This window comes from Ammospiza nelsoni, chromosome 5 (assembly GCF_027579445.1).
Source record: "Ammospiza nelsoni isolate bAmmNel1 chromosome 5, bAmmNel1.pri, whole genome shotgun sequence".
In the NCBI taxonomy this organism is placed as follows: domain Eukaryota; kingdom Metazoa; phylum Chordata; class Aves; order Passeriformes; family Passerellidae; genus Ammospiza; species Ammospiza nelsoni.
In genome coordinates, this window is record NC_080637.1 from 3,706,084 (window position 1) to 3,725,783 (window position 19,700).

The window sequence follows — 19,700 nt, forward strand, 5'->3', positions numbered from 1 at the left end:
TGGGTGTACAGTTAACTGATCCTGACATACCATGCTGCAAGGCAGCAATTTCGGGTGAAATTCTGGGGAAACTATAACAAACAACAGTCAGCACATTTCAGGGTGTATGTGAAAATATCCTCTGAATAAAAATAGAAAAATTCTCTATTCTGTAGAATTCCTTGTTTATAACAATGGGGCAAATTTTTGAAAGGGTATATATTGCAGGTGCACTGCTGAGGATTCAAACACTCCTTTCTCCTGGGAGAAGACAGAAGGAACAGTTCAGCTGCCTGTTCTGAGACTCTGCACCAAGGTAAGCTCTTTCTCCCTCCTCACCATTGATTCCAATATTAAAAATCTCTCCTGACTTTCTGAAAAAAATATCTACATGGACAAAGGCTAGGCTGGAGCTGCTGAGCTCCAAGGAGGAATCAGAGCTTATGCATGCACTGAATTTTGCAGGACTTTGTTGTTTTCTGTCAGTCAGGAGGGTACAGACAGAAGGAATGATTTGGGAAAAAATTCAAGCAGGCTTGCCTAAAAATTAATATCAAACTGCAGAATAAGAAGGAAGGGGGAGATTATTGAGTATTAAAACTCCACCCATGACCTTGTAAAAAACCTCGGGACAAACACAGGTGTGGTCTAAATTCCCAGGAAAATTTACTCAAAAACCTTCTTGCGAAATCCAACACCTGTCACTTCCTGGAGAGCATATAAACCCAGAGAGTGTGAGACTGCAGCAGAGGCATTTGAGACTCCTCTGCACTTTTGGGCTGCGAGCAGAATCCTGTGCTGCTCCTTCTCACGGTAGGTTCTTTTCTATGAATCTGTTATATTACATATTACCTTATTTAGATCTCTTTCAGTCTCATGGGGTGGGTCATGCAGAAGGACTTTTCAGACCCTTCTCTGCTTGATTTGGGGCAGCTTTGGGCATGCTCTGCAGAGTACTGTAAAACTTCCCAACTTGTAGTTGCAGTTCTCAGTTTGCAGCTCTTTGGTCACCACATTCCGGATCCAGGGCTGGAAAAGAGAAAAAGGACCAGATATCCTGGGTCAGAGCAGGGCTATGTGCAGCTCAGCATCCTGAATCCAGTGGAAAGGGAGAGATGATGGCAGGGAAAAGAAGAAGACAAGGGCAAATGTGCAAGGTGACATGTCAAGCCTTCAGCAGTGCTGAGCTCAGCCCCTGGCCAGCCCAAGGTGGGCTTTGTGCTTGAGAGGCTGTGGCAGTTTTGTGTGCCAGGAACCCTTTGAACTGCCTGTCCCTGCTGCCTTATCCCAAATGCTGATGATATTAAATCTGTCCAATGAGTGTCTGCCAATGCAAATGGAAGCATCCCTGCTCTCCCAAACCTATGCTGCCTCTGAAGGGAGACAAAGCCACTTGCTTGCTTGCCAGCATGCCAAGGTACTTTCAGCAGGTTTCTCATACAGGAATGAACTTACTGACTGCTGAAAATCATGTCAGCACTGAGAAAGACAAAACAGGACAGGTGGCTGTCCAAGAAATTCCTGCAATGCTGCCTTTGACTGTCCAGGGAAATAATCAGCAAAGCTGAAGATGGGCATCAGCAGGAATCCCAATCAACCCGGGCAAGAGCTGCCCCTCAGGGCTTGCATTACAGCACCCACTGTGCTGATAAGATAGAGATGTTATCCCTCATGCTTGCTGCTGCCATCTGCTTGGCCCCTTCATTTGCACCCTCCATGTGCCTGCAAGTTCAGAGTCTGGGGTTGGATAACATGGAAATGCAAGGTGAGCAGCAGGACACGCATGGCCCCATGTCAGCTGGGAGGCAGGAGCCCAGGTGGATGATTTGGGGTTCAGTATTGGGTCTGACTGGAAGAGCTGAGTGTCTGTGTGAACCTGGATGGGGCCAGAGAGCTGTAGGCAGTGCAGCATTGCTGTTCTTTGCCTGCCCAATGGCCCATGAGATTAAAGCCCAGCTGAGCATGGCAGGGGGCTGAGCAGAGTCCGTGCCCAGCTGCAGGTGTGTGCTGTGGGAAGGTGCTGAGAGCAGGAGGGAGGTGGGCAAAGGTGACCTTGTCCCAGGGCTGTGCCTCAGTTGCAAGATCCCTTTGCTGTGAGAGCTGATTGCAGTCCTGGTGGGTTTGGCTCCTTCCTCCTACAGGCTGAGTGCTCCCACTGCTGACTCTGCTGGGCACCTAAACCCTGTTTTTGGTTTCAGCCTTGTCATCCTTGTGATTTTTCCATATGCAGGAGGACAGAAATCACTCCTTTCCTGGTCTCTCACAATCCCCTGCTCTGCCATCTCTGTCCCCCTGCACCAAATGGCTCCAGGCCATGACCTGCTCTCTCCAAGCTGAGTGTCCCTCTGCATTTGCCTTCCAGGGGAGCAAGAGCCCTTCACTGAAATCCTGCCACCATGCTGGGGCTGCTGCTGCTGCAGGTGTTGGCCAGCTGCCTCTGGCTGGGACACAGCGAGGTGGTGAACTCCTTTGATAGCTGTCCTCAGTTTTTCTATGATGGGATTCCCCCAGATGGTGCCCTGAATCCAAATAACCCAGCCCGGATCTGTCAGCACTTCAACAACTCGTATCACTATGCCACCCTGTACAACAGAGTCAGGAGAATTCCAGTGTACTCTGCTTACAAGTATGAGCCTGGAGATGACAAGAAACCTCAAAAGTGGTGGATGGTTGAGCCTCAGGTGAGTGTCTCTCTTACAGCAAATCACCCTCCAACCATTCAGAGATGAGCTGCAGCATTTAAATTACCACTTCTATTTCCTAACACTCCAGTTCACACATGCATGTGGATGCACTGGATGGCAATTTCCTCATTGAACTTCAAACTCCTTCACCACATGGTTCCTCTGATGCACCTGAGACATCAGCAGGAGCATGAGATGAATCACATCCCAAAGGTGCCCAGCTCTCTGCCTTCACCTGACAGGAACAGCAAATCACATTACTTGGCATGACATGACAAAGTCAAATGCTTCCCCTCCCTGTGCCCTGCTCTGCTGGCTGACCAAGTGATGGGGAAAAGGCATCCAGGAGAGGCAAAACTTGAGGGACCAACAGTCCTGCTGGGATCTGATCCCCACTTTGCCCTGAGCTGTTCTGCATCCCTGGCAGAGCTTCTCTGCTCCCCGTGAAGAGTCAAACAGGCTTTGTGATTGGTGTGAGAGAAGTGAGGAGAAACTCAGAAGGGGTGAGATGGCCCCAGGAAAAGGCACCGGACATGAGAGGGTCAGGTTAACTGTGCAGGGACTTCTGGAGTGACATTTCTGGCATTGAAAATTGAGGAGTGTAACAAGCTGAATTGCTGCTAGCATAATCTAGAGTAAGGAAGCCTAAGGGGCCTGGCATAAAATGCACAGATGTTTTATTCAGCCCTGCATTGCAATGTTCAGGTCCCAGCACCCTTCACATACAGGGTGAAAATTTTGGTCTGCCATGGGGCCTGGGTGTCAGCTTGGTCTCAGGGCAGTGGAAAGATGAGGTCAATTATGGAATAGGGAGATGTTGCTCAGGGGCATAGGAACCGACATAGGAACAGGGGAAGGAGCCCACGGGGTCTCACAGCTTTTTGGGGGAGGTTTCTTGTGTCTCTCTAAACCAGGGAATGGCCCCTCAGGGTCTCCACAGAGGAGCATCAGTGTTGGTCCAGTCACAAGGGTGGGATCTCCACCTATGGGCAGTGACCCCTGAGCACCTTTGGCTCAGGCTTGGTCCAGAAGGATCCAGCAGACAGACAGTACTTCACGAGCTCTAGAGGCCTCACAAATGTCCTTCAGACAAACCTCAGCAGAACAGGCCAGATCACCTGCAGGAGAGAAAAGGAAGCAATTCCTGTCATTGGTAAGGACAGAGTAGCAGCATGGCATTTGGGGGAATGTGAGCCAGAGAAGGAAGCCACATGGCCTACTCCAAAGGAAAGCTAAATATGTTTCTGTAAAGATAAACTAAATGATGTTGAAGTTATGAGAAAAAATAATCTTTTCACCTTAGGCATAGGAGCTTGAGCAGCTACTCTGGTCTTGCATCACTGCATCCTCCACATTATCAGTTTTTGGAGAATCATTGAATGGCTTGTGTCATGGTTTGACACTGGCACAATGCCAGTGCCCCCATGAAAATACCCTCTCCCTGATATCTGCTGTGAGGTGTGACCAGGAATAAGCAAAGCAGGCTCCTACTTAGGGGAAAGAAACTTCATTAACTAAACTACAAAAAAAACCTAAACTACAAAGAAAGAAAAAAAAAACACACAAGGAAAAGGAAAACTGCACAGATACATCTCCTCCTCCCCACCAAATTCCCAATACAATACATTTCCCAAATCATCAACACTCAGTCTGGCACCACCCCTTAGATAATCAATTCCCAGTTCATCCAGAGGGGAGGAGTCCTTCTGGTGGCCATGGTGACCTCTTCCTTTTCATGTTCAGTGCTCCCACCACTGAAACACGGACTAAGAGCAGCTTTGAGGGTTGTCTTTTTAAGGATGCATCGTCCCACTCCAAAAAAGGCACAGTCTCTCCTTTGGGACCTCTGTCCCCCTCCATTTCTTTTACACCCCCTGGGGCCAAGGTGGACCTTTTCCTCCTGGACCTTGGACCCTGGACACCCAAAAACCCTTTGATATTTTTTTAACTTTCTCCAGAGACATTTTTGGAGTATTTCGTTTCCCCAGGACTCTTTTGGAGTTACAGGCTCCTCTCAGAGACTGATCATTTGTAACTACTTTTCAGTAATGCTGCAGAAAATTCTCCCTGGCCCAGATCAGCTCTGAGACATATTCTCAACACTGCTGTAACAGATTCCATTCACTTTGAGATCTTTTTGCTTACTGAGCAAAACTGTTCATGCTGGAATCAAGTGCAGCAGTCCCAGGGAAACCTCAGCTCTGGGACTGATTTCCTGACACATCTCCCTGTGCATGGGTTTATAGTCCTGGTGTTCCAAGACTGGAGTACACCTGTACAGTACACTTGTAGCAACCACACATAAAATCACAGAATGACAGTGTTGTGTGAGGGGATCCAGGGAGAGCCCAGGGCAGATTTGGGCTGTGGAGGCAGGAGGAAATGGAAACAGATTTGGCAGGGAAGGTGTCTCACCAAAGTCAGCTTTCAATCCTGGGAGTGGGAAATGCTCCTTGTCTCATGCATCCATCCATGCTCCCAGCAGAGGCAGCAGGCTGGATCACAAAGGTCACAAGTCAAACTGAGAGCAGTCAGACTCTGAGCTGCTTTCTCTTAAAAGCTCTTGCATTCATGCAGGAGGGGCATGTGTATGATTTGTCTCAGATTCATATGTTTTTCAACACTTTGATGACAAAAAATGGCATCTTGACCATCAGAGACTTCTGCTCCATGGTAATCTTCTCCATTACTCCCATACCCCTAAGCTAACACCTCTTTCTCTTTCCCTGTCCAGCTCATAGACAGAAATAGTCTTCCAGACATGCAATACGATTGGGCCCTCATAAAGCAAGACATATTCACCTTAGACCAAATCAAAGAGAGCCAAGCTATTCCTGACGACTACAAAGGGCTGAAGGATTTGGACCGTGGCCATTTGAGCCCCAGTGGCCATCAGTTCAGTAAAGAGAGCATGATGGCTACCTTCACTCTCACCAATGCAGTGCCTCAGGACAGGACTCTCAACAATGACAAGTGGAACAAGTATGAGTATAAAACAATGGAAAATAATGCCCAAGGCTGTAACAACACCTACGTGATCACAGGTGCTGTGCCTGGGAACACCTACATATCCCATGAGAGGGTGAACAGACCCAGCCACATCTGGTCAGCTGCCTGCTGTCTAAGGGACAAAAAGCCCCTAAAAGCTTGGGGGGCCATCGCTGAGAATAACAGAAATAAGGTGGAGGTCGTCAGCCTGGAGGAGCTGGAGAAGAGGTTGACCGATCTCTACGGTGGAAGGGTTACTCTGTTCAAAAATGCCTGTTCCCAGAAATAGGTCACACTTCCTCAATGGAAAGGGTTAGGTAGCTTTTCCCACATGTCACAGAATCACAGAATGGATTGGTTTGGATGGGACCTGAAAGCCTTAAAGATCATCTCATTCTCAGCTGCCTGCCATGGGCAGGGACACCTTCCACTACACCAGCTTGTTCCAAGCCCTCCCCAGCCTGGCCTTGAGCCCTTCCAGGGATGGGGCAGTCAAACAGCTCTGGGTAACTTTTACTCATACCACAGCCTGCTCACTGTAATTCACTTCTATATAATATCCCATCTAACCCTGCCCTCCATCAGTGTGAAACCATTCCCTCCTGTCCTCTCACTCCATACCCTTGTCCAAATACCCTCTCCAGCCCTCTTGGAGACCCTTGAGGTACTGCACTCTCAGCAGTCTATCCAGGCTGAACATCCCCAGCTCTCTCTCCCTCACTCCAGAGCAGACACACCCCAGCCCTTGGAGCACCTTCATGGCCTCCATTGGACTCCACTCCAACAGCTTTGGATCCTTCTTGTGCTGTGGGCCCAGAGCTGGAGGCAGCACTGCAGGTGGGGTCTGAGCAGAGCAGAGGAGAGGGGGACAAATGTCCTGGTCAGAGTCTGTGCTGCTTCCTTCCCTGCTGTGTTTCCAGCTCTGTCCCTCAGGGCACCTCCTGCTCTGCTCAAAGGCACAAAGATGTGGGCAGAGCCTCCAGCTGCTTTGCTTTGCTGCCCATGGCAGGAGAGAGCTCTGAGGAACGAGTCCTCTCCTCCTCAGCTGTCCCCAAGAGTGTGCAGCTGACTTGTCCCTCACCTCCTTGGCCAGGCTGAGGCACCAGGGCGCCTCAGGGTGCCCAGAGATCCTGTCTGGAGATCTCCATGTCTGGAGATCCCCAAAGCCCAACAATACATGATTGTGGACAACCTGCTCTAGCTGATCCTGCTGCAGCCTGGAGTGTGGACTAGAAGATCCTGAGAAGTCCCTCCAAAACACAACAATTCAGTGATTCTGTGATCCTGGCACATGCTTTTGTTTGCTTGCTTTGAAAATGCAACTTGAGAGCAGCAGCTGTTGTATCAGACAGGCAGGCTTTGGCATCAGATCCATAGAGAGCTTGGAGCAGCCAAAGCTGAATTCCCGTGCTGCACTCCTTGGACACCTTCATGCTCTGCTCTGCTTCTGAAGCTTTTCTGCAGATTGATGGCAAACTGATTTGGGGAAATGTATTCAATGCTTGTCAAAGTTCAATGTGTGCCCCATCATGGAATTTGCAAGAGCTTACAATAAAAGTGATTTGCTGCAGTGCTGGCTTGCAGGGTCATGTCTTCTATAAAAAACAAGTTGCTTCTCACTGAAATTTCTACATCTACCAGTAAAGTCACAGTGCCCAGAGAATCCTTGCAGGACATTGGGTGTGAAACGCCATAAGAGGATGCCACAACACCCACACAAGTGTCAGCATCAGACACCAGTCATTCTCCTGTGAATGGCATGAACCAAGTGTGCCAGGGTGCCAACAGCTCATGCAAGCTGTGTCACTTTCAGAGGTGCCTGGACATCCCAGCTTGGCATTGGACATCTCAGCTCAGGAGCTGTTGTTCATTGTCCTGCTGGGTCTCACTGCTCAGCCAGGACCAACCTGTTTGGGGCTGCTCTAAAACACAGGTTCTGGAGGAGGTGCAGAGTGAGGCAGCCCCATGCAGGTGTCTCCAGGTGTGCTGGTGTCCCAGCTGTGACCGCAGCCAGCAGAGCTCCAGGCCTGCCTCAGCTGCATACAGAGCTGCACCCTGGGCCCCTGCAGCTGCCCTGAGCTGTGGAGAGCCCCACTGGGCTGGCTGATGTGCTGCAGCATCCTGGGCAACAGGCACCCCCAGCTGGGCCAGCAGCCAGAGGCCAGGCCCGTTCCCCAGGGGCAGCTCTGGGGGCTCTGCACACCTGAGCACAGGCACCAGGTGCCAGGGCAGACACGGGGCACGGCCTGGCAGCACCATGGAGCTCTGCTCCTCTTGCCTCCAGCTTACATGGCCACAGCAGCCAGAGCTGTGCCTTGTGCCAGCAGGGCTGCACACACCCCTGGGAGAAGATGTTGCTTTTAGGAGAGCAAAGTGAGCACATCACTCACTGCCTTTGCTGGACAGCTCCTACCATGCCAGGTCCTCTGCCTGGATGGATTTTTTCTGCTGGGATCAAATGCTGACAAAGCCCCTGCTGGGATGAAAGCATCAGAGTGATTTCAGGCTGAGGCCCCTCTGCAGATACCTCTGCTGTACCTGAGGCTGAGGCTCCCTCTGACTTGCTCACACACCTCTGCACACTGGCTGGGGATTGGGACCACACTCATCCTCACCATTCCTCATGCCATGCCTCACTGCCCCCATTTTCCAGGCTCTGGAGCCACTGGCTGCTTGAACAAATGTCGTGGTTTGACACTGGCCAAACACCAGGCACCCACAAAAGCTGCTCACTCAGTCTCCCCTGTTACTGCCAGAAAGAGGAGAGGAAAAAATAATTAATCAATATTTATGAGTTGAGATAAGGATTGGGAGTAAACAGCCTCAAGGGCAAATTTGTTCAAGTTGGAGATAGAATTTGAGTTTATTACTAACGAAATCAGAGGATAGTGATAAGTAAAGTAGCCCTTTAAAATACCTTTTATTTCCTCAACCTTTCCCTCCTTCCCACCAACAGCACAGGCAGTCAGAGTGAGGGGGGCTTGGTCAGTTCATCACCCAAGGTTCTCTTCCAATACTTAGGGAGAGGAGTCCCTCCCCTTCTGCACCGTGGGGTCTCTCCCATGGGAGACAGTTCTCCTTGAACTTCTGCAGTGTGGCTCCACTCTCACTAGCAGCAGTCCAACCAAAACTGCTGCAACAGGAGTCCCTCCCACAGGCACACAGTCCTCCCCAAACTGCCCTGGAGTGGGTCATCCTTCCATTGGGTGAAGTCCTCCCAGGACAGGCTGCTGCAGCAGGGGAGCAGGGGACCCCTCTCTTCACCAGGTCTCCCAGTGGATCCCAGCACCCACCCATTGCAGTGTGGGCAGCTCTGAAATGGGCTGTGGGTGCATCTCTGCATTCCCCATGGATCCCCATGGGCTGTAGGTGGATCTCTGCATCCCCTATGGATCCCCATGGGCTGTGGGTGGATCTCTGCATCCCCTATGGATCCCCATGGGCTGTGGGTGGATCTCTTCATCCCCTGTGGATGCCCATGGGCTGTGGGTGGATCTCTGCATTTCCCATTAATCCACAGGGGATCCAGGGGAATTGCTGCTTCATCGCAGTCACACCATGGCCTACAGAGGAATCTCTGCTCCGGTGCCTTGAGCACCTCCTCTCTACCCCTCTCCACTGACCTTGGTGTCTCCATGTTGTTTCCTTAACATGTTCTCAACTCCTCCTAATCTAAGGCTGCAATTCAAACTGCACACGCCACTTTGCTTTCATTTTCCACTTAAATATGTTATTGCAGAGGTGTCACCAACATCTCTAACTGGCCCAGCGGTGGCCACCAGCATGTCCAGCTTCAGAGCCATCAGGGACTGGATCTGCCAGACAAGGTGGAAGCTTCTAGCAGCTTCTCACAGAAGCCACCTCTGTGGCCCTTCTGCTACAAAAATCCCGCCTGTGCAAAAGCAACACACCAACCCCATCAGTTCTAATCAGTGTTGGGTCACTGGGGAGGTGCCAGACGCCTGGAGTTTGGCCATTGTGACACCCATCCACAAGAAGGGCTGGAAGGAGAATCTGGGGAACTAGAGGTTTGTCCACCTGACCTTGCATCCCAGAAGGGTTTTGGAGCAAATTGTCCTGAGTGATGACAGGGCACATCCAGTTGAATAAAGGCATCAGTCCCAGCCAGCAGGGCTTTAGGAAAGGCAGGTCCTGACTAGGGAACTGTTGGAAGCCTGGATGCTGAGAATTTTAAACTTTCTGTGTTAAAAGGCACAGACCTTACTGGGAACACTGCGTTTGACCTGAGGCCTTGGAGATGGCTTCCAGAATTGATTGATAGCCCTGAAAGTGCAGGTGTATAGTTTGAATAGAAGTATGTATCAGCAAAGGGTAAAAAACTTAGGATGTAACATTTTTGAATATAGCAATATATGTAAAGAAACAGGGAGGATTTTGGGCCCCGGCTAGTTGTTTTTCTTCACTTTATTCTTCACATGAATTTAGGTTGTTTTATGTAATTTGTTAGAAAAATCTACCTTATGGATTCTGAGTGATTAGTTATTGTGCTAAAAGTAAAAGTAATTTACGTGTCATTTCTTAATTCAATAGTTTAGCCTTAAAAGAATTGGTTGAGAAATATGTGGGCCATTTTGTATCTTTTTAGTAGAATGCCACAGCACTCACACTTTTTAAGACTGCAACACAGATAAGAATTAATGAAAACTTAAAATCAAACACGAGAAACACTCTCTCCTGCTCCTTTCATCCCAATCCTAACAATTAAGAAAATAAAATAAGAACACAATAGCAAACTTGATCTCATTTGATGACCAGATGACCGGCCCAGCGGATGAGAGGAGTGGCTTTGGAAGTGTCCACCTGGACTTCACCAAAGCCTCTGGCACAGTCTCCCACAGCATTCTCCTGGAAAAGCTGTCAGCCCTGGCCTTGGAGAGGTGCTCTCCTGGCTGCCTCAGGAGCTGCCTGCATGTCCAGGCCCAGAGAGCCTTGGTGAGCAGTGCCACATGCAGCTGGCGTCCGGCCACAAGCGCTGTCCCCAGGGAGGGGCCCGGTCCCGTTGAAGATCTTTCCTGATGATCTGGATGAGGGGATGCAGGAAACACTCAGCAAGATCACAGATGGTGCCAAGTTTGGAGGGAGACTCAGCTGCTGGAGGGCAGGAAGGCTCTGCAGAGGGATCTGCACAGGCTGGATCCACGGGCCGAGGCCACCTCTGCAGGCCGTGCAGAGCAAGGCCATGGAGCTGCTGAAGGCCCTGCAGGGAAAGGCCTGTGAGGAGCAGCTGAGGCAGTTGGGGTTCTTTAGCCCAGACATGGGGGCTCTGAGAGATCATTTCTCTCCCCAGCTCCCTGAAAAGGGGCTGTAGCCAGCTGGGGATCTGCATCTTCTGCTGGACAGCCATTGAGACAATGAGAGGGCAAGGCCTTGAACTGCAGCAGAAGAGATTCTGGTGGCGCATCAGGAGGAATTTCTTCACATAAAGGGTGATTCAACATTGGAATGGACTGCCTGAAGATGTGGTGAAATCCCAATCTCTGGAGACTGGATGTGGCACTCGGTGCCATGGTCCGCTTGACCAGGGTGTGATTGGTCCAAGGTTGGACTCCACGACGCCAGAGGCCTTTTCCAACAGAAATAATTCTGTGCTTCTGCCAGGAAGCCAGCTTGGAGCTGAGCACAGGGCTGTCCCAGCTCTACAAGCATGCTGCCGGGCACCTTTCAGCTGGCATTGCCTCTGCTTTCTGCTGAGCCTGCTGTGAATGGGCAATAGGGATGGAGCCCTTTGCTGAGCCCAGAGCAGCTCCATGCCCACGGTGGGGTGAGAAGCGCCTGAGTTCCCTGGGAAGGTGCAGCTGCACTGCCATGGCAGGGTAATTTTGCAGTTTGCTCTGTGTCTGCCGGACAGAAGTGAAGGGAGAGAAGCACATCCTATTTATCATCATCGGCCTTGGATTTATTGATCCGGTTTACATACTTTTATAGTAGAGTTAATTAAGCTCATACATATTGCAAAAGCCGAGCTCATAATTGGTTACAGATTACTTGCCAACCCCTCCTTTGTTGCTAATACTTGTGGTTTTCTTGTTGAGGCTAATACTTGTTTTTCACCCTGCTGTTGACTACATTCAAGGACTCCATGTTTTTCACTGTGTTTTTCTCATTATTTGCTCAAGGACGCAGTGTTATTGTTTTACTCATGAGGAAAAAGGCTGAGAACTTACTGCTTACAGCTCCTTTTTACTTCTTAACCAGCTGTATATGATCATGGCCCTTTTCCTGAAGCCATGTCTGCACAAAACTCTCCAACATATGTCCATCTTTGGGGAGAGCACTGGGCTCCCGTGTGTCACAGGGATTTTTGTCACTCAGGAAAAATTATTTTGCTGGGAATTCTGAGGAGACATTGTGACCTCAGGCCACTTCATTGCAAAGTGTTGGATCAGGCAGCTGGCTTAGATCTTCTCCATTAACACCAATGGTTCACAATCTGTGGACTGAGCATGTTGCCAGGTGCTGTCCCAAAAGAGAAGGAAACAGGACAATCAAGACAGTGGCATCTTCTGACCTCTGATTGAGAAAGCAGCTAAGCAAAGATCCTTTGGTCCATGGGGGAAACAAACTTCCCTGTTTGGCAACTTTTATGAGGTTACATTGTAAAGTTGCAACTCCGGTTTCTGAGGAACAGCTTATCTGTTGTATATCCGGGTGGCTTTCTGTTTACAATCACTGCAATGAGGTCCTCACTTCCTGTACCTGGGCAAAATGTCCCTTGCAGATGGGCAACAGCACTCTGGCACAGGAATATCAGCCAAGAACCCCTGGGGGTCAGGTCAGGAGGGGTTCAGGAATGCTGCAGCCCAAGTGCTGTGCCTCACATGTGAAGATGCTGCAGAGAACATTTTGGACAACCTGCTCTAGCTGATCCTGCTGCAGCCTGGAGTCTGGACTAGAAGGTGCTGAGAAGTCCCTCCAAAACACAACAATTCAGTGATTCTGTGATCCTGGCACATGCTTTTGTTTGCTTGCTTTTGAAAGTGCACCTTGAGAGCAGCAGCTGTTGTATCAGACAGGCAGGCTTTGGCATCAGATCCATAGAGAGATTGGAGCAGCCACAGCTGAATTCCTGTGCTGCACTCCTTGGACACCTTCACGCTCTGCTCTGGTTCTGAAGCTTTTCTGCAGATTGATGGGAAACTGTTACCTCTCACTGAAATTTCTACATCCACCAGTAAAGTCACAGTGCCCAGAGCATCCTTGCAGGACATTGGGTGTGCAAATGCAATCAGAGGATGCCACAACACCCACACAAGTGTCACCATCAGACACCAGTCATTCTCCAGTGAATGGCATGAACCAAGTGTGCCAGGGTGCCAACATCTCTTATAAGACACCTCCATTAATCCTGGAACAAGACTCCCAACTTTGATGTCCCAAACTTCAATGATCCTTTGGAGGGGTGGGGCCTGCATCAAAGAGTTCAATGCGTTCTTTGAGTTCAGGACTGTGGGGCAATGTCCTACTTTTCCCCTGTGAGGTTTTGTACAGTGGGTCAGGCATCAGTGTGGAGTTGGGGGACACTTTGGGGGTCTTTGATGGTTTATGGTTCCTTCTAATGTTGTGACCACTGCTGGCCCTGCTTTGTTCTGTCAGTTGGGCCTCATCAGAAAGGAGGAATTTGCCCCACCTCCACCAGATCTGCTTCTTCTTGGCCTTCTCCCTCATGCTGGCTAAACCCCACTTTGTTTAAGACATCAGTGCCAGGTTAACAGAGACAAAAGAAACCACAGGACTCAACCAGCATGTTTAAACAAACTTTGGTCTAACACACTTCTTTTGGACACTTATGGTTTTAACAACCAACTCGTCATTCTATTATTCCTGGACTTTGGAAATGGAAGAAAATTAGTCCAGTTTAGCTTTAAATGAATGAATGGTCATTGAATCACAGAATGTTTTGGGGTTGGAAAGGACCTTAATGACCAGCTACTTCCGTGCTCTCCCATAGGCAGGGACACCTTCCAGTATCTCAGGCTCCTCCAAGCCACAGCCAGCCTGGCCATGGACACTTGCAGTCATGGGGCAGTCTCAGCTTCTGTGGGCAACCTGTGCTGGGGCTTCACCACCCCACAGTAACAAATATCTTCCAAATATACTTTCTAAACCGACACTCCTCCCATTTCAAGCCCTTTCAGCTTGTCCCAATGCTGTGGTTTAACCCCAGCCAGCAGCCACGTCCCACAAAACCCCTCCATCCCTGACCACCAGGATCAGGGAGAGAACTGGAAGGGGAAAAGCTGGAAAACTCCTGGGTGGAGATAGAGACAGTTTAACAGGGAAAGCAAAGGCTGAGCACACAAGCAAAGCACATCAAGGAATTCCTTCACCATTTCCCATGGATAGAAAGGTGTTCAGCCACCTCCAGGAGAGAAGGGCCCCATGCCACCTAACAGCTACCTGGGAAGCTACAAAACCCAGCTACAAAACTCATCATTCCAAATTCCCCCTCCTTCCCCTCCTTCCCCTCACTTTATACCCTCAGCATGATGCCTCATGATCTGGAATATCCTCTGGTCAGTTGGGCTCACCTGTCCTGGCTGTGTCTCATCCCAAACTCCCAGGTACCCCCAGCCTCCTTGCCTGCCTGGCAGTACAAAAAGCACAAAAGGCCTTGGCCTGTGAAAGCTCTGCCCAGCAATACCAGAAACATCTCTGTGTTATCAACTCTGTGCTCAGCACAACTCCAAAACACAGCCCCACACCCGCCACTGACAAAAACATTATCTCTGAACCCAGCACACCTGTCAGCTCCAAGCCCTTGTGCAGAGTCTGTCTCCAGCTCTCCTGTAGACTCCTCAAGTACTGGCAGGTGCTCTGAGGTATCCCCAGAGCCTTCTCCTTCCCAGGCTGCTGGCATGGAGCTGTCACACAGCCATGGCAACCAGGCAAGAGAATATTTATAGCCTGGTCATGGCAATGGTGTTCAGGGAGGCTGCAGAAGGACAGACTGTGAATATCTGAGTGTATCAGAGTCAGGCCAGTCCATCCAGTGTCAGCAGAGCTGTTCTGTTGGGAGCAGAAACACGTGTAGGTGCTGGAGCAGCAGCAGCTGCAGCTGGTGGGATTGATGAAAGGATCAAGGAACCCACCAGACCCTGTTAGCTGATCCTGACATGCCATGCTGCAAGGCAGCAAATTTGGGAGAAATTCTGGGGAAAATAAAACAACTGTCAACCACTTTCAGGGAGAGTATGAACAAACTCTGTAAATAAAAATAGAAAACTTCTCCTTTCTGTGGAATTCCCTGTTTGAAACAAGGGGCAAATTTATGCCTGTGTATATATTGCAGTGGCACTCCTGAGGATTCAAACTCTCCTATCTCCAGGGAGAAAACAGAAGGAATGATTCAGCTGCCTCTTTTGGGACCCTGCTTCAAGGTAAGCTCTTGCTCCTTCCTCAACAATGCCTCCAATATTCAAAGTCTTTCCTGAGTTTTGGAATAAATATACATATGCAAACACTGGGCTGGAATTGCTGAGCTCTAAGGAACAATCAGAGCTTATGCATGCAATGAATTTTGTAGGACTTGAGCATTTTCTGTCATTCAGGAGGGCAAGGACAGAGGAAGTGATTTGGGAAAGAAACTCAAGCCAGCTCACCTGATAATTAATCACTTTTGAATTAATCTGAAATCTAACAAACGGTTGAATAAGAAGGATGGGGGAGACTATTCAGTACTGAAACTCCACCCATGACCTTGCAAAAAACCTCTGGACTAACACAGGTGTGGTCTAAATTCTCAGGAAAATTTACTCAAAAAGCTTCTTGCGAAATCCAACAACTATCTCTTCCTGGAGAGCATATAAACCCAGAGAGTGTGAGACTGCAGCAGAGGCATTTGAGACTCCTCTGCCACTTTGGGGCTGCGAGCAGAATCCTGTGCTGCTCCTTCTCACGGTAGGCTCTTTTCTATGAATCTGTTATATTAGATACTACCTTAGTTAGATCTCTTTCAGTCTCATGGAGTGGGTCACGCAGAAGGACTTTTCAGACCCTTCTCTGCTTGATTTGGGGCAGCTTTGGGCATGCTCTGCAGAGCACTGTAAAAAGTTCAGACTTGTAGTTGCAGTTCTCAGTTTCCAGCTCATTGGTCACCACATTCCGGATCCAGGGCTGGAAAAGAGGAAAAGGACCAGATATCTTGGGTCAGAGCAGGGCTGTGTGCAGCTCAGCATCCTGAATCCAGTGGAAAGGGAGAGATGAGGGGCAGGGAAAAGAACAAGACAAGGGCAAATGTGCAAGGTGACTGTCAAGCCTTCAGCAGTGCTGAGCTCAGCCCCTGGCCAGCCCAAGGTGGGCTTTGTGCTTGAGAGGCTGTGGCAGTTTTGTGTGCCAGGAACCCTTTGAGCTGCCTGTCCCTGCTGCCTTATCCCAAATGCTGATGATATTAAATCTGTCCAATGAGTGTCTGCCAATGCAAATGGAAGCATCCCGGCTCTCAAAGCTCTTCATGTGGTTGCCAGCATCCCAGGGAGCTTTTCAGCAGTGTTCTCATAAAGGAATGACCTTACTGACTGCTGAAAATCATGTCACCACTGAGAAAGACAGGACAGGTTGCTGTGCAAGAAATTCCTGCAATGGTGCCTTTGCCTGTCCCGGGAAATCAATCAGCAAAGCTGAAGATGGGCATCAGCAGGAATCCCAAGCAACCAGGGCAAGAGCTGCCCCTCAGGGCTTGCCTTACAGCACCCACTGTGCTGATAAGATAGTGGTGTTATCCCTCATGCTTGCTGCTGCCATCTGCTTGGCCCCTTCATTTGCACCCTCCATGTGCCTGCAAGTTCAGAGTCTGGGGTTGGATAACGTGGAAATGCAAGGTGAGCAGCAGGACACGCATGGCCCCATGTCAGCTGAGAGGCAGGAGCCCAGGTGGATGATTTGGGGTTCAGTGTTGGGTCTGACTGGAAGAGCTGAGTGTCTGTGTGAGCCTGGATGGGGCCAGAGAGCTGTAGGCAGTGCAGCATTGCTGTTCTTTGCCTGCCCAATGGCCCATGAGATTAAAGCCCAGCTGAGCATGGCAGGGGGCTGAGCACAGTCCGTGCCCAGCTGCAGGTGTGTGCTGTGGGAAGGTGCTGAGAGCAGGAGGGAGGTGGGCAAAGGTGACCTTGTCCCAGGGCTGTGCCTCAGTTGCAAGATCCCTTTGCTGTGAGAGCTGATTGCAGTCCTGGTGGGTTTGGCTCCTTCCTCCTACAGGCTGAGTGCTCCCACTGCTGCCTCCTCTTGGCTCCTAAACCCTATTTTATGTTCCTCTCTTATTGCCCTCATGATTTTTCCTCATGCAGGAGGACAGAAATGACTCCCTTCCTCGTCTCTCACAATCCCCTGCTCTGCCAGCTCTGTCCCCCTTCACCAAAAGGCTCCAGGCCATGACCTGCTCTCTCCAAGCTGTGTCCCTCTGCATTTGCTTTCCAGGGGAGCAAGAGCCCTTCACTGAAATCCTGCCACCATGCTGGGGCTGCTGCTGCTGCTGCAGGTGTTGGCCAGCTGCCTCTGGCTGGGACACAGCACGGTGGAGACACCCTTTTTGATTTGTCCTCAGTTCTTCTATGATGGGATTCCCCCAAATAATGCCCTGAACCCAAAGAACCCAGCCTGGATCTGTCAGCGCTTCAGGAACTCGTTTCGCTATGCCACCCTGTACGACAGAGACAGGAGAATTCCAGTGTACTCTGCTTACATCTTCCAGCCTAGAAACACTGAGAAACCTCCAGAGTGGTGGATGGTTGAGCCTCAGGTGAGTGTCCCTCTTACATACATCACTCTCCAGCCACTCAGAGATGAGCATTTAAATTCCCACTTCTCCTGGACCTTGGACTCAGGCCACCCAAAATATCTTTGGTTTTATTAACTTTCTCCAAGGCACTTTTAGAGTATTTAGTTTTCCCAGGACTCCTTTCAGATTACAGGCTCCTGTCAGAGGCTGATCAAATGTAACTTCTTTTCAGTGATGCGGCAGAAAATTCTCCCTGGCCCATATCAGTTCTGAGACATATTCTCAACACTGCTGTAACAGATTCCACTTCAATTGGGGTCTTTTTTCTTACTGAGCAAAACTCTTCATCCTTGAATGAACTGTAGTCCTCCCAGGAAACCTCAGCTCCAGGACTGATTTCCTGACACATCTCCCTGTGTATGGGGTTACAGGAGGCAACCTCTGGTGTTCCAGGACTGGGGTACACTTGTAGTAGCCCCACATCAAATCACAGAATCACAGTGTGCCCAGGGGGATCCCTGGGCAGATCTGGGCTGTGAAGACAGGAGGAAAGGGAAGCAGATTTGGCAGGGGAGGTGATGTCCCACCAAAGTCACCTTTCAATCCTAGGAGTGGGAAATGCTCCTTGTCTCGTGCATGCATCCATGCTCCCAGCACAGGCTGCAGGCTGGATCACAAAAGGTCACAAGTCAAACTGCGAGCAGTTAGATTCTGATCCGCTTGTTCTTTAAAGCTTTTGTGTTCATGTGGGAGGGTCATGTATATGATTTTTCTCTGATTCATACATTTTCCTACACTGAGATGACAAAAGATGGGATCTTGACCATCAGAGACTTCTGCTTCAGGGAAATCTTCTCCATTACTCCCATTCCCCATTCTAACACCTCTTTCTTTTTTCCTGTCCAGCTCATAGATAAGAATGTAAATCTTAAAGAGATGGAAAGAGAGTCGGACCTCATTGCTCAACATCATTTCATCTTAGACCAAATCGAAGAGAGCCAGGCTGTCCTTGATGACTACAAAGGACTGAAAGATTTGGACTTTGGCCATTTGAATCCCAGTGACCATATGGAGAGTCTAGGGAGCAAGATGGCTACCTTCACCCTGACCAACGTAGTGCCCCAGGACAGCAGTCTCAACAAGGGCCAGTGGAACATCTACCAGTCTAAAACAATGCCCAAAATGACCAAGGGCTGTACAACGACTTACGTGATCACAGGTGCTGTGCCTGGGAGCACTGACATCGCTGTAGGGAGAGTGAACAGACCCAGCCACATCTGGTCAGCTGCCTGCTGCCTGGTGGGCACAGAGCCCACAAGTGCTTGGGGGGCCATCGCTGAGAACAACAAGAATGAAGTGGTGACCATCACACTGGGGGAGCTGGAGGAGAGGTTGACCAATTTCTACGGTAGAAAGGTTATTCTGTTTGAGAAACCATGTCCCCGGCAATAAGCCTCATATCTTCAGTGGAAAAGGTTAGGTGGCTTTTCCGACATGTCATAGAATCACAGAGCGGGTTGGTTTTGATGGGACCTTAAAGCCTTAAAGATCATCTCATTCTCACCTGCTTGCCTTGGACAGGGACAACTTCCAGTACACCAGGTTGTTCCAAGCCCTTCCCAGCCTGGCCTTGAACCTGTCACTATAGGACACAAAAAACCACAAACACACAACACTGTTCTCAACGTGAAGGAAAAAAGGGAAGTTTATTTTCTGACTCTAACATTTATAGTTTTCCAAAAGTGACAGTGGATTGGGGGGTGACAGTGACACCTCTCCAATGATACTGGTCAAACTATCAGTCTATCAACTGTCTCTTCCTCCATAAAGGAATTCAAAACAATGAGTTATTTACAGAAAGTGTGTGAGAATGATCACTACAAGAATGTCAACATCAGAAGGCTTAGAAAATCTTAAAAAAACAGGGTGACAGAACCCTTCCTGGGATGGGGCAGTCAAAACAGTGTTGTGTTGTGTCTGTATAAGTTGGACTGTTCTGTTCCCCCCATCATGTAATGGTAGCCCTGGTTCACCCTTCCCTCCTTTATGCTGCCAGTTATCCCAACTCCTCCCCAGTTGCCTTGGAGATTATGTATCCTTTCTCAAATCCCTCCTCCGTGCCCTGTCCATCACTCAGCACTCCCACCCTTCTCTCTGGAACTCTCCAGAAACTTCTAACTAGAGCGTTGAGTGATTGGCTCAGGGGCCGGGGATCCAACCTCATCTTATCCCCATTGGTGTTCTCCCTAAGTCAATCATTTGTATCCCACTCCCTGCTGAAGCCCTATTCGTCCAAGGACTAACTCCTCCCCTGT

General features: G+C 49.6%; 2 protein-coding genes across 3 annotated transcripts; both read left to right on the plus strand.

Annotated features, from left to right (window-relative positions):
* The first annotated feature begins 201 nt into the window (after nt 1-201).
* LOC132073860 (endonuclease domain-containing 1 protein-like) lies at nt 202-7,221 on the plus strand. Of its 2 annotated transcripts, none has more exons than XM_059473136.1 (3): nt 202-295; nt 2,342-2,660; nt 5,398-7,221. In XM_059473136.1, the coding sequence occupies exons 2-3, from the start codon at nt 2,376-2,378 to the stop codon at nt 5,938-5,940; spliced, it is 828 nt and encodes a 275-aa protein (XP_059329119.1). In that variant the 5' UTR covers nt 202-295; nt 2,342-2,375; the 3' UTR covers nt 5,941-7,221. The 2 variants fall into 2 exon arrangements, with proteins under 2 accessions (XP_059329119.1, XP_059329120.1); XM_059473137.1 differs by lacking the exon at nt 202-295 and adding an exon at nt 640-792.
* An 8,684-nt stretch (nt 7,222-15,905) lies between these two features.
* On the plus strand, nt 15,906-18,852 carry LOC132073054 (endonuclease domain-containing 1 protein-like). Its single transcript, XM_059471743.1, has 3 exons — nt 15,906-15,965; nt 17,212-17,406; nt 18,292-18,852. Exons 1-3 carry the CDS (start codon nt 15,906-15,908, stop codon nt 18,835-18,837), a joined length of 801 nt encoding a protein of 266 aa, XP_059327726.1. The 3' UTR covers nt 18,838-18,852.
* Nucleotides 18,853-19,700: the final 848 nt, after the last annotated feature.